The 14,971-nt window shown below is 41.1% G+C and overlaps 1 protein-coding gene across 2 annotated transcripts in view; it reads left to right on the top strand.

The window, feature by feature from the left end:
• The first annotated feature begins 10,319 nt into the window (after positions 1 to 10,319).
• Positions 10,320 to 14,971, top strand: part of PHYKPL (5-phosphohydroxy-L-lysine phospho-lyase) — a 15,174-nt gene continuing 10,522 nt past the window's right edge. For both annotated transcript variants that reach the window (XM_044454697.1, XM_044454696.1), the window contains exons 1-2: positions 10,320 to 10,403; positions 14,510 to 14,628. In XM_044454697.1, the coding sequence (XP_044310632.1) occupies positions 10,345 to 10,403; positions 14,510 to 14,628 (178 nt within the window). In that variant the 5' untranslated portion in view covers positions 10,320 to 10,344. The remainder of the gene's footprint in view (positions 10,404 to 14,509; positions 14,629 to 14,971) is intronic.

Genomic DNA, 14,971 nt, shown 5'->3' with positions numbered 1-14,971 from the left:
AGCATATAGGAATAATGTTTCCTATAAAGCAATGGCTAACATAGGAGTGAGATAAGGTAGGACAGCAATGAAAGTAGAGTTGCCAACACCTGCCCTTGGTCGTTTCATCACTGTAATAGCAGGAGCTACCTGTACCGATCCTCTCTCCCAAATAAGACAGGTTAAAAAAAGGCAGCTGTTCAAAACATAGCAGCCTCTGGAGTTAAGTGTTGGCAACTATTGATAGAAGCAGCTGCAGAAATGCTTGAGTAAAGTTGACTCACAGGGAGATGTTACTGCTTTGGGGGAATGTGTAAATCCTTGACCTCTGAACTTTAGGCTAAGACCTTATGTCACTTGCATTAAACACATATCAAAAGACTGCTTTAACACAAGCAAGCAGTGCAGACATCAATCAACCAATAGCAAAGCTTCAGATGAGCACACACGTTTACAAAAACCAAAGGACACAATACTTTATGGTTTGAACAAATCCTAAAAAGTTTGGATTTCCCTCCCCATTTCATGTTGGTGCTAGTTGGCTTCATCCCAAATGAGGGTATTGGATACTCTCATTTTCAGAGATGGATTTCAGCATATCCCAAGGTGCTGGTTTGTATTACTGGTCAACATTCATTTCGCTAAGGATGGCATGATGCCCTCCATCAGTTGTGGGCAGAAGAGGATACTCGACTGCTATCTTGTAAATCTTTGGCAATATGTATTATTTCTATTGTAATGCTTGTTAAAGTATTTTAGACAAACTGCAATCAAACTGCAATTGATGCTTTAAAACAGTGTACAATTCTTCATGGTAGAAGATGCATACTATACATAAAAAGATTTGATTAGTTAACACTGCTTTACTTGTTAACTACTTGGATTATATATATGTTAGCTTTATTTTAGGACTGTTGAAGCCTATATATAACATTATTTTGTTCTGTAACTATAATTTGTTGTGTAAATGAAGATAAACTACACTGAGTTAAGGAAAAGTTTAATACTTAAATTGCTGATTAAAATGCTCTTAATGTCCATACAAGAAACTAGTTTTCAAGTCTTCCTTCAAAATCAAAGAGCTGTGTGCATAGCTCTCCTTTCTGCATCTAATGTCTTTTATAGGGGGCAAAAGGTCTATGGTAAATGGCATTGAATCATGGACAGCAAAATCAGTTCTTATCTTGCTGTACGGTATGATTTCCTTCAGTTCTACCAGAAAAATCCTTCATTCCAATCTGTAGTGTTTGCTTTTTTGCATGATTTATCTATTTCAATTCTCTTGGTGGAATTCTTAGCAGAGAAGAGGAAAAGACTCATTTGATAGTATAGAAATGCATTGAGGATACAAGGGACACACTGCAGAGTTGAATTTTGTTGCATAGAATGAGAAATTTCATAAAATGGATATTGTTTGTAATATAGTCCCATACCATAATTTTTCAGATGGATTTGTATTTTTGTGAAAGCTCTGAAAAGCTATACTCACAAAATCCCCATGCTGCTTTTAAATCCACCCATCCTACTCCCAGCAGTCTTTGCATTCAAACAGCAATGTGAGAATCCGGTGCAGAGATTTTTTAATTTGCAGGAGTTTAAAAAACAATGTGTCATCTTTACTGGGGAGGGAAAACTCGGAAAAAGCCAGGTGGCTGTATGCATGTCTTTGTTGATTACTGTTTATAGATTTTAGTTTTGCTTAGAATAATATAGGTAATCTAATCAATGTTATTTTAAGAGCTAAATAACCTCTCATTCATGAATTAGTTTTCTGTTATTAACAGTCATTAATGGCAGCATGGGAAAAGCTACTCCAGATGAAATATTGAGAAGTACTTTTCTTTGTTGTTATTTGGTGAAATATTTTTGTAAAGAGACAGTTACCTGCAAAAGTAAATTACCTCATCTGTATTACACCACCAATATGCAGTAAAATTCATTTAGTATTCTCACATCTATTGCTAATAACTACATTTTTAATCCTTCCCTTCTTCCAAGGAACTCAGTGACTTAGAAATAACAAAAATACATAATGAAATAATATTCTGTGTTATTTAATCTTCCTAACAGCCCTGTGAAGTAAGTTAAGGTGAAGGTTACTGACTTACCCCAAAGCATCCCAACGAATCTGAACTTCTAACTTTCATATGAATGTTTATCCATTCAGATTGGCTCTTCATATACCTCAGCAGCGGAAGCCCTGTATATGAAATGCTACAGAACACCATAGGAGAAGTTTTACCTTGGTGTGGACAGAAACCATCGCCTACTGCTCAATATTCCCCCACCCAGCTTCTGTAGTCATTTTCCATGGTGTTACCCACCGTTAAGGGTAACTGCACATCTACCATAACCACTGCAGGGCAATTATTTTTAAATCAGTTGCTGTAGTAACTTCCTCCACATGACAAGCTGCTGATGTGTGAGCCAAATTTTACTTTCCAAAAGAAAAATATTTTCAATGTTGCATGGATTTTCTGATCATGGCAATGTTTGCACACACAACTGATACTGCAATTGTGCACAGGGGAAGTTAAATTACCAAATCACCACTAGATGTCAGCATAATTGTCATAATGAAGAGGCTACTTTACAGATGGGAATGCTGACCTTTCAAAACCATCAATCTGTTCAGTATATGTATTATAAGAAGACAACTCAATTTTGCAACACTCTTTATTTTAATTTGATAAAGATTAAGAAATTGGCAACATTCAAGATAGTCACCTTTTTACAGCTCCATTTTGTGGTTATCTTTGCTGAGAATTTTATAATATTACCTACTTTAAATAGAATAAATCTTTAACTTGCTTTCAAACTATTGATTTTCATTCCCCGAGAAGCTGTAATTCCAGTGCCAATACTGTAAATCAGAGCTAAGCAATCTTTTTTGGGATAGAGTCTAGGAGTGAAATTATAATCCAAGCATGTATTAGCTAGGCATAATCCAGCCAAATTAAAGACCATTAATTAAAGTGATTAATATAGTACAGCTAAGCATAATGAACATGCTGAAATCTCTCGCAATGAAAAGAAGGGAAGTTGAAAGTATTTTATTGTGGCTGTGCTAATGCCCAAAGTGCTAATGTCAATACAATGCTAAATTATCCCAGATTTAAATATAGTTTAAATAAAACAATAGACAATACTGTAAACATTTTGTCTTCTACTAATTTTTCTGCCTACTTCATTATGAAAAGATACTGTTGCTACTCAACATAGCTTGACTTTGCCTCTTATCTAATTTGAAGTTTTTCTGTAACTATGACTTAAATTTTACAGTGTGCATTTGTTCTTTACTTCTGTAAGGAAATCCCATCTGTAAATATTTCATACTGGTAGACTAAACACCAGAATTTTTTCCAGTTAGAGAATAATTTCATAACACATACAATAACCATTTGTTACATTCATGAAGGGGAAGGGAACACGTGCATTAACATCAATAAAATAGCTTATGAAAGCTTATAAAGGCTTATTGGGGGGATTATGTTCACGCTATTAAACAGTTTTCTCCTCTCCTTCTGTTTATTAACTAAGTTGATAAAGTCACACCATATTTTATGACATGAATCTGAGTTGTCTTTGTACCCCAATGTGTCTGGTCAATTTTTCAATCAATATAATTACCATAAATTATTATACCAAGCTTTACTGACAAAATTCTTCAACACAGTGCTTCAAACAAAAGTATTTTCTTGTATGGAGTTAGGACATTTTTGGCAACTAAACATGGATAACAGGACTAATTTGGGCTCTATTTCTTTTTTTACTGTAAGACCAGGGCTTAAGGATGTGCAAGGCTCGTGGGAGAACATGTTGACATTCTCACTATATTTGGAAATAAGTTTTACACTTCCCACATCTTCAACAATCAGGTGATACAAGTACAAAAATATGACCAATGCATTACAGTGGGGCTTTAGATCAAATACTATTCCATTACATTTCTTTAAGGCATGGTTCCCCTGTTTCTTTTAAGCTTTGGGCAGATCCCATTATCCTGCTATCAAAACAGTTAACTTTTTTGCAATGGAATCAACCAAGGGCATAAGTTGTTTGAAACCCATGGCCCAGTTTTTGATTTCTGGATTAGAGCTAAAATGAACATTTTTGGGTAATTGGACCCAATTTACCAATACCATACCAAACTGCTTTTTTAGTTGAAAATGCAATTTGGGAGTCATCATTCCCCCCCCCCCCGCTCCCTCCATGAACCAAAAAACTGGGTATAATAAAAAGGAGTAAGTGGAGAGAAGCATAGTGAAAGCTTACTTTTCAATTTCGTTCTGACAGATTTGTTCATCCAACAAAGAAAAATAATGGCTATATAGCTTCTAAATAATGCAGTCCTATGCATGTATATGAAATGCAGGCTGGGAGACACTAGTAGTTGTAGGATTTCTAAATATTCACAGGATTTCTCCTTAAGTGTTTTAACAGGTAGACAAGGCAAACTGAGTCCCATATTTGAACAGTCCCTTTATTTATATATTAACCCAGTGATCTTTACTAGTAAAGATATGCCTCAACTGGAAGGTCTCAAAGTACAATTTATATTTAGAATGCTTATACTTTCATTTGGGGGCAATATAATTTATTATTAATTTTTATTATATTTGTTTTTTTCTTTTTTAGTATATGCTGCCATCCTTTTAGTATTGTCAGTATTTTTTAAGACAAGTAGGTGGTTTAGGTTAGTGCTGAAGTTCATCCTACCCAACCATGAGAGATTGTGTTTTGTCCATTGAACATTTTTTGTATAATTCTGTCCCTTGTCTAATTTGAGCTTTTCTCTGTAATAAACTTTATGTATTTACTTATTTAAGGCAATCCCATTCCACATACTTAAAATGTGCAGTACTGATAGACTGATTGCATAGGTGCCCATGTTGCTGCTGTTTATTACTGCTTGTTGCATCGAAGAACTAATCTCGAGTTATTTTAAACAATACATTTCACTTCAACTACCGTATTTAATAATAGTTTGTTGATTTGCCTGGTGCCCTTGTAGACTGTTAGGCATGATTCTCCAGCCCTGAGTAACACCCAGTTTTCCTAGGGATCAGGGAATAATCCTAGGGTGGTGGACCATGGCCTCAGAGCGATTTGCTACTGAGTTCTGGTACCACAGATCCCTCCTCCACTACCCTTTTTCACTCAATGGGCGACTGGATGGCCAGACAGCAGCCTGGAACTTGACCAGGGGATTCCAGTTACCAACCCTGACTCTACCCTAAGGAGGCACAATAACAGTGTGCCAGGATACAACCTGCTAACACAACTTATCCTTTATTATAAATGAAAGTCTAGCTCAATCAAAAAGGAAAACAAAGTATCTGGACTATATATGTTCTACTCTTGGGGCAATGATCAGTAAAGATGATCAAAATACACCTTGTACTTTAAGTTCAGGAAAAGTATAGAAGATGCATGAAGAGATGGACAGATAAATAGCCAGTTGTGCTCTTACAAGCTGCCCATACGAATCTCCTTTTCATATGCGTAATCTCATGTACTGAGTAGTAACACATGTAAGGGCTTTGAGGATTATGTCTCTTATGAAGAATTTTGTGGAATGTATTTACATGCTTCATACTGAAGAACTCTTCAGAGCTTCAGTAAAATGTATAGCTTTGCTTCAAAACAAGATTACGGGAGAATATGCAACAAACATGTTCAGTTGTTAACAGTTGCAACTTACTGTAAATTTTCGAACATACATGCCAGAAAAAGTTTATATTTAGTTGTAATATGTGGGAACAACTATTTTTACAATGAAGGCATTAATTCAGTATTATGCATTATTGAAAGATACAGACTTGTACTGGTCAATTCTGTTTTGTTAACTACAACAGACGCTGCATTATTTGGCAGTGTTCCCATTGTTTTGCGCTTTAATCTGTAATAAGAGTTGATATTTGAACAATTTTAAAATAAACTACTTCTTATACACACTGTCTTTCACTTATTTTTAAAGAAACATCTCAACCTGCAGGAGCTATAACTGAAGTTAAAAATTAAAGATCTAGCATTTTCAATTTTATTCATTTTTACACCCAATATAAGCTATTGCATTTACTCGAGCCATAATTTTCAAAACAGTTACTTGGAAATATTCTCACTACAAACATTAGAGACATATATATATTGATAAAGTCTTCCTTTGCTCACACACAGTCAAAATTATACTGTCCACTCCTGAAGACAGGTATCAAGCAATGATGCAGACTTGAGGCAATCCTGAACTTTGCAGAATACTTCCTTCTGCCAAAAGACGATAAAGCTCCTATGGAAGGACTCATTGCAGCCCCATATTTTGGTACAGAATGTTGGGTACCAGAAAAAATATATAAAACTGACAACCGGGTGAGAACAGGGTGGCTCGAACAGGAAGGCAGAGACATAAAGGGAGAAAGGTTTATTGTCTGAATAGGTTAGCTCCTGTTTCATACTGAGAAGCATTTCTCAAATATTCTCAAGGAAGGAATTCGGAGAAGCCTGTACAAATCAATTGAGAAATTCAAGACTTAGCATGTTCCTCAAGCTTTGTGTGTCCCTCAAAAAATATACCCCAAAGGTAGCAAAACAGAAGAGTTGCAAATTCAATTTGCTGTCCCATATTGTGGGTCAGAAGGTGTTGCGGCTCAAAGAGGATGGGTTATGACAGACCTGCCTGCAGGTCTTGCTCTGAATAACCCTACATTATTTTCCATAGCCATTACACTCCTGTTATGGGATTGAGGTTGGGCTGAAGCCCAGAGTAGTTTACAACAACTGCATTGTGGCCCATTCCTTTTAGGGTGGGTTGAGGTGGTATAAAAAGTCCTGAAATGCTGTTCATGGTTAGGATCCTGCTGCACATTGGGGAGTGTGCTAAAAGTGGTTTACAGCAGTCCTACAATATAGTTCACTACCAAATTTCAGGTCAGTGGTGCAACTACTTAAATTGCTTCACACTTAAAGACCGGACCAACAGTTGCACACAGAGGCCTTCTGCTTTAATCTACACAGTGATTGCAGCATAATCTATTTTAGTTTCCGTTTTTTCTTAGTTCATATGTTCAATTTTAAATGTTTTAATAATTGTAGTTTTAATATTGTATTTTAGAATTTTTATATTATGTAAGCCATCCTGAGCATTTCCACGGACGGACAGGATATAAATGCTTATAATCAATAAACAAACACTACTTACCCCATAAATCAATTTGCCAATGAAGCAAGATCTATGTTAAAACAGGGACTTACACCTTTGATACTAAAATTCACTTCTTTCAGCCACAGACTCAGGTAACACATGCCAGGGGTATATGGCAACATTTTGTTATGGGCCTTGCTTGTATTTCCTTAATCTAAAGCAGCCTCATCCTCTGAATATTTATTTGGAATTAACTCTCCACTGTATTCAGTTGGGCTTAATCCAAAATAGACTTGCATAGGGTTGTGTAAAAAATGAATGAAAGAAATAATAAATTGGAAAAGTTTATATACGTGACGAGAGCAGATATGGAACACTCTATTGGTACCAACTGTTAAATAAGAAGAGGAATAATGAGATACATTGCAATATCCAAGAAATGGATATCCTCTGAGAAGGTAATGATTTATAAAATCCTCCTGCCTTTTCTCAACCATTTCAGAGAGAAAACCCCCATTTTTATTAACTGTGGATATCTGCATGTTGGTCATATGAACAGCACACAGAATTAATTCACGGGTGGTTACTTCTTTGGCATTGTGCACTCACACTGCCTCCCGTTCAAATTCTATGCACAAAAGATTGACCAGCCTAGCAAAGGCTGTTAAGTCATAACCAATAAGGATGAAACCTCCGCCCTTGGATTGGAACCTAGGCTCTGGCTATCAAACGGGACAAAATAGCAGAGCCTATCATGACCATGCCCTGTTTGAAGAGCTTCTTGGTGAGCTGATCTAATGATACGTTGTCCTTGTATACCATTCTTAATCTACAGCACTCAAAATAGCTTAAAGATGGCAGCCTTTCCAATGCCATGTTACATGGGCCTATTCCAAAAAGTCCCAGTGAGTTGCATAGGATTTACTCCTAGGTAAGTCAGTATAGGACTGCAACCTTTTGAACCTAGTTCTTATCCATATTGGGTTTCCCACCAGTCAAGAGCATTTGGGTACTTTCTTTTCTGCATAGGTAGTGTACTTGTTAGGAGCATGATAGTGCAACTCTCCATGTCTACTCAGAAGAACCTACTACCAGGAAAGGATTACGGCCCAGTTATGATGTTGCAAGCCGATTGCCTTGCCCTGAGCTCACCAGGTAACCTGAGCAAGAGCCACAATCCACTTCAGTCCCCTACCTGCAATATGGCAGATGATAATACTGCCTTGCTTTATTCATGGGAAGATAACATGGGACCTGCGGGCCGTAGTGCACCTGTCCACACCCAACCACCTTGCTTGATACCTAACCAGAACCCCTACACCTCTCACTGTTGTTGTTGTTAACTAATTTTTTGCCAGCACTTGGAATCAAACTGAGGATTCCAGCTGCTGCCACCCTCACCTCCCCTGAGATCCTCAAGGCCTCAAGTGGGGTGCAGAGCCACCCCCGGGTGGGAAGCAGGGGGAGGGGGACTGCCCAGTCACCAAGAAAAAGAAGCAGGGGGGCACAAAAGGGCTCCTGTCACTTCTGCTGGGTAATGGGGGGTCAGCAGGGGGCTAGATAGGCACTACTGGGGGCCATGAGAGAGCAACCTCGGCGGAGGAACCCAGCCGTCACTGTACTTACCCGCGTCTCTGCTAGTGGAGGTGGCCTCGTATCACCTCCTTTGTCCAATCCTCTTTTAAAGCTGTCCAAAGGGCTGACCCACACTTCATCTCATGGAAGGGAAGTTATTTTGCCTAAGATGTTAGAGGGCTCTGCTATTGCTCAAGACTGCGGGTTCAAAGGACCTGTTCGGAGTACTGGCCCCACTGCTCCTGGTAATCCACCTTTTGGGCTGGAAAGTTGCCAAGTCAGTAAGCTGGCTTGTTACTGCAGTCATTGGTGGGAGTGCCCACGATAGTTTGCCAAATTGCCAAAAAGGTTGCTTAACTCTGATTTACAGTATTGGAATTACAACTAGAAGACAAACGGGAAGTGTGTTTAACATTTAGAAGTGCTATGTAACAGCTACATGTTGTTTACTTCTGGGGAAATGAGCAGCTCTGCAGAGACGGAAAAAGTAGCTGTACCCTTAGCGACTGTTGGTTTTCGGGGGGGCAGAGGCGGTTGTTTGGACTTTGCAGAGGTCCCTAACCCTTTCACAAAGCAGTTGAGCACGGGAAGCATTTTCTGGCGAGCAAACGCTGAGCTGGGGAGAAGCGTTTGGCGGCCCTTCAGGGCGCAAGAGCCCTGCCAAGAGGAAGCGTTGACAACCCGAGCAGCAAGCTCAAGCTGCCGGTCAGGGCACGGCCTTGGATGACAACGAAGCCGCTGCCACGGAGCAGAGGCGCCTATCGGGGGGCTTCGCACGCAACTGGGTTGAAAACATACCACACATTCTGCGGGAGAGCTTTGGCGCCCCGCGCATGAAAAGACCATTGATGGCACGATATTATGTATTGTGGAGGGGGAAATGGCCAACCGCTCCTAGCAAGTTAGATATGGCAGGACTTTTTCCGTTAAACATGTACAGGATTGCACAACAAGCTTCCGAATTAACTTTGAACGTAGTGCGTGGGGATGGGAAGCATTTGGAGTTGGTTTGTGAGCCGCCCCGAAGCTTCGGCGAATGGGGCGGCATAGAAGTCGCCTAAATAAAGAAATAATGATAAAATAAATTCCTACAGCGCAATTGACTACCGCCTGCAGAAAGCAATAAAGACCTCGAGGCTTTCGTCTATGACTGGGAACGCCCCTCCAGCCCAAATTAAATACAACAGCAAAAAGCTTTTGCTTGGTGCTTTGAAACGTAAAAAATGGTGAATACAATTTAAAGGGCACAAGGAGTCTTCTTGAGTCCTGGATGTGAGCTAAGGAGAACCAACTTAAATGGACTGACTGACCTTTCCTTCAACGGAGAGATTCAACACAGATAATTTTGGGCTGCAAATCTAATCAATCTTGTTCTTATCCATAACCTGCACTTTTAGCAGTCTATACTGCAGGGCCGTATAAGACTCGGCATTTGCTTTGGTAAAGCAATATTAAAAAGGAGAATTACGCAAGGTTTTTCTTCCGTTGAAGTCCTCCTGAGATCTTCATTTTAGGCAGCTCTCACTTCCGCTCCGAGCGATTAAAAAAAAAGTTTAAAAGGAAGTAGGAAGGTACGCCTCCAGGTTAAGTGGGTTTCCACTCTACACTATTCCTATCTCTAGAGTTTTCCTCATCTGTTCGCAGCAGCCATGAGCGCCGAGCCTCGCGACCGCCAGAAGACTCTGGCTTTGCGGACGCAGCTCATCGGGTAGGTGCACTTCCCGAAGGAACGGCTCCCGGGGCTCCGCCAAGGCCGGGAGGAGGCTGGTCCCCTCCCCGCGGCTGGGGCCAGGCTGTGAGCTGGCCACGTGCCTGGCTCCTCGCGCGCCTGCCCCCAGCTGGGCCTTGGGCACGTCGGGAAAGGCGGGCTCCGGCAACCTGAAGCGCTTGTGCCACGTGGCCCCAGCGCGCGCACGTGCCCGTGCCCAGGCTCGGTGGCGACTGGCTGCAGTCTCGTTGCCCGGGATTGCCGTCGCAAGACTCCAGCGGAGGCAGTCGTTGCAACATGCGTAAGGTTCTTCTCCCCACAGCTGTGCCTGCCTGGCATTAAAGCCAGGCTTTAAAACGTATTTCTTTAGTTATACGTTGGTGCCTTTTAGATTTCCAACCAGGTTTCAGGGGCAGGTAATTTTTAAACATGCATGCCCGTTCCAGTCAAAGGAGTTTAATCATTAAATAGCTCTTGGGAGTATCTGCCTTGCTGTCAGTAAACCTCCCTTGCAAGTGTGTTACCCTGCTTTTCGGGACAAAGTCCTCACATCTAGCTCCCTCTTTCTGGTCTTAAGCTGACCTACTTGTGTCAGTCTTGAAGGCCACAACGTTAAGCCCGAAAATGCCTCACAACCCCCAACTCCTTTTGGGGAACTGCACATGCATAGGATTGCACCCTAGTTGCTTGCCAGATTAATTACTGCCTTTTCTCTCTGCAGTCATTAGAGGTGTGCCTCCACCTTCACCACCTCACCTGTCCTCTGTGTGCCTCCACCAAATGAGGGGCAGTGGATATTTACTAGGAGCAGACCTATTTTGATACTGACAGTAATGTTTGTCGCTTCACACTCTGAAAGACAGCAAGATTGTGACATGGTCTCACCTGTGGGGTTGTGCAGCTGCACTTAGCATAGATGGCTGCATGTGCATGCGCTACCCAAAATCTTTAATGAGGAATCTTCATTGAAGGCTTGGTTTACCCATGTGGAAAGGGTGATTTTGGAAAGCCCTTCCAGGAGGGCTTGCCAGGCCTGTGTAGCTTTAGATTGCAGGCATAGATTTGACTGTTCAAGAGTCAAACCTGCTTGCTGAGTTAGTGCAATTACTTTGCTTTTACCTTGCTGATCCTTGGATTCTTATCATAGCTTAATTCTGTTGATTTAGATGATAATGCGGCTTGAACTGTTCTGCCATCTTAGATCATACCGGTGAATTCCTGTTCTCTGCTGCCAGGATAGAGTAGGCTTTAGTTCTGAGTTGGCACTTGTGCCTGGAGCCTGAAAAATCCCTTTAGATCGATTTACAAGTGACATAATACATACATGCTAACAACTTGTCTTAAAGGGATACCTGGATTTTACTACCAATCTTTGCTGAAAATAAGGCTGAGAAACAGCATTCATTCAGATTTGGACCACCTAAGTCCACAACTTGGGTTTCAGGCCTAGTTTTGGCACTGAAACAACCTTGGTCCCCTGTATGATAAGCTATGCCAAGAGAGGAACAGGGGGAGTGTAATCCTGCTGATACTTCTGGACCTTTCAACAGCTTTCAATGCCATCAACCATGGTATCATCTTGGGACGACTCTCTGAGCTTGGAGATGGTGATGCTGCATAGCGAAGGCCATCTCCAAAAGGTGGTGCTTGGGAAATACTGTTCAGCCCTGTGGATTCCCTGTATGGATTTCCTCAGAGGTCTGTTCCATCCCCCGTGCTATTCAACATCTATGTGAAGCTGCTGAGTGGTGTCATCCAGGGTTTTGAAAGGCATTGCCATGATCATGCTGATGACACTTGGCTCTAATTTCTCCTTTTCATTGTCGGCGGGGAGACTGTGAATGTGCCATGCTGGTGCCTGGCTGTGATGATGGACTGGTTGTGGGCTAACAAACTGAAGCTCAATCCAGACAAGACTGAGATCGGTGGGTGGTCCCCCTGAAGGAAAAGGTTCATAGACTGAAGTGTACCTGGATCCATCTTTGTCACTTGGGGCTCAAGTGGCTTTAGTGGCTCAATGTGTCTTCTACAACTTTGACTGGTGGCCCAACTATGCCCCTATCTGGACAGGAATAGTCTGGTTTCAGTAATCTACACTCTGGCAATCTCTAAATTCCCAGAGTGCAGCACACTCTACAACACTCTACATGGGGCTGCCCTTGAAGATGGTTCATAAGCTGCAGCTCATGCAGAATGCGACACCAAGATTAACACATGGCCCCGAGTCAAGGCACTGCTTTTCACTTATAAAACCTTACACGACTTGGGACCACAATACCTGTCAGAGCACCTTTCCCAACTGCGACATATCCAGTTACTATATTCAACCTCAGAGGGCTTCTTTCAAGTGCCAACCATGTGGGAGGCTCAGTGAGTAGCAAGGGGAGAGCCTTCTCTGTGGTGGCCCCCTGCTTCAGTCTGCCTGGCACCAAACGTGCCATCTTTTCAACAGCAGGTCAAGACCAGGTCCCTTTATGTGGAGGCCTTTACAGATCTATTTGGCTATCTGGGGGCCAGAGGGAATTATTCAGGTGATTCTTTTCCTCTGCAGGGTGATTTTACTCTGTTTTTAGCTATTTTAAATTCATTTCAATCTTGTTTTTATCGTGTCTGTATTGTTTTTTTGTTTTGTTTTAAACCACCCAGAGAGCTATGGCTTAGTGGTATAGGAATGAATTGAAATAAATAATAAACTAATACATGGGGCATCACAGCAATTTTTTTACTACTATTACGAGCATGTGTTCTAATGAGCAGGTAGAGTGCCTTACGTCTGAAATCACTGAGTATAGGAATTCAAAGAGGACCTAAATGTCCCTTGCTTCAGTGGGCCTAGGATGGAGCATTGTTTAATTCTGTTAGGTCAGCTGCTTCTGGCTGCTGACTCGACCTCCCCCCCTCATTGATTAACTAGATTTGTTCCAGTCCAGCTTCTGGCTTGGTGCTGGAACTGTGAAGCTCTTTTGATAGACCACCTCAGTGGATGACCATGGCCTGGTGATGCAATAGTGCACTCCTGTTTATTCTCCAGGTCTTCCCAGATGTTTTAGATGCTATTGGCCATTTGGCACTACCCTGTTGAGTGGGTCTTGGAGGCACAGTGTCATAGGAGCTCCAGGCCTTCTGGATAAGTGGTCCAGAAGCGGGTGTTAAACTTTGGGCTATCTTAAGGTTGTGGCCTGTCATGCTTTTTTAACATGTAAGCACTGGGCAAGATCATCTGTAGGATTGGACTGAAGTGTTACATATGCTAATGAAGTGCACTCTGTGTCCAGTTTCCATTTAGTAATTCCAGAGGTATAAAAGGGGAGGTTCTGGCTCTTCTACCAGTAGTTTGTAGCTCCTGGAAGGTTAGCTATGAGGTAATTTTGTCCTAAGGCTGGAATTTGGAATTTTTTCCCCACTGCTGTCCTGTAGAGACATAAACCTGCTGGGGCCCTAAAATCAGCCGTGCTTTCTATTAAGTTTGATAAAGTAGGCAAATGCCAAGGACAGCATCTTTTTCAAGTACTTTGGAATTCTCTGAGAATTCTGTTTATGCTCCCTTTCTTTTGGCCATTTAAACAGAACCTAAATACTTTTTTATTCCAAAAAAAAAACTTTTGTTGATCATATTGCTTGGCCCATTCATATGTGTTTAAATCCTGTTTACCAGCTAAATGCCTTGTTAAAACCAATTGCTTGTAACTTCTGCAACACTTCCAAAAAGTGACTCGACATAGACCTTGTTGAGTCTTTGGAAGAATGGTGACAGGAAAGGGCAATTTCTGAGAATGTCTCTATGTACCTTCTAAGTTGCACCATCAGGCAACTCTCAGATCAGAGAGATTGAAACAACATAAAAAGGAATTTCAAATGTAAATATGGCCTTTTAAATAACACTTTCACTTATTCTCAGAAACTTAAGCTAGTGTTCAAATTCCTTGCAACAGCACATTCTCTCTCACAGGCAGTTCACTTAGGCTTCCATTGGAAGAGGACTGATTAGAGAGGAGGTCAACAAGATCATTTGTTTATGTTCCAAAGTTTATTTTTAATGGCAACAAAAATAATGATTTGGGACTATTCGATGTTTGGACTTCAGTTTTTCCCTTTTTTTTGGTTAGATCTTCCTGCAAGCTTTTTTTCCCAGAAGACCCAGTGAAAATTATCCGAGCAAAGGGCCAGTATATGTATGATGAACATGGAAATGAGTACCTTGACTGTATCGGTAATGTTGCACATGGTAAGTGTGAAATCACATTCTTCTCTCTCTCTGGCCCAAACTCCTTGTTAATAAGCATTTGAAATCAACCTGAACTGGAGGAAGTTGCTTTGGGTAGGTGTAATCTAAATTGGAGAAACAGTAGGAACTACAGTATGTGCACTTAATCTCTTCCCTGCTCACTCTTCATCTGCCCCCTATCAGGCTCACTATCACCTTGGCCCCATACAAAAATGTGTATTCTCTTTCACAACCACATCCATTAGTTCTGCTCCCTGCAACATCAAGAAAAGCAACCACACAATAGCTTTAGGAAAGAATGGAAGGAGCCTAAATCTTACCCATGAGCTGCCTTTCAGATGCA

This window comes from Varanus komodoensis, unplaced genomic scaffold, assembly GCF_004798865.1.
Source record: "Varanus komodoensis strain SLA01 unplaced genomic scaffold, ASM479886v1 scaffold7_3, whole genome shotgun sequence".
Taxonomy (NCBI): Eukaryota; Metazoa; Chordata; class Lepidosauria; order Squamata; family Varanidae; genus Varanus; species Varanus komodoensis.
The sequence above is the reverse complement of the archived record's forward strand: the minus strand, read 5'-3'. Positions and strand labels throughout refer to the sequence as shown.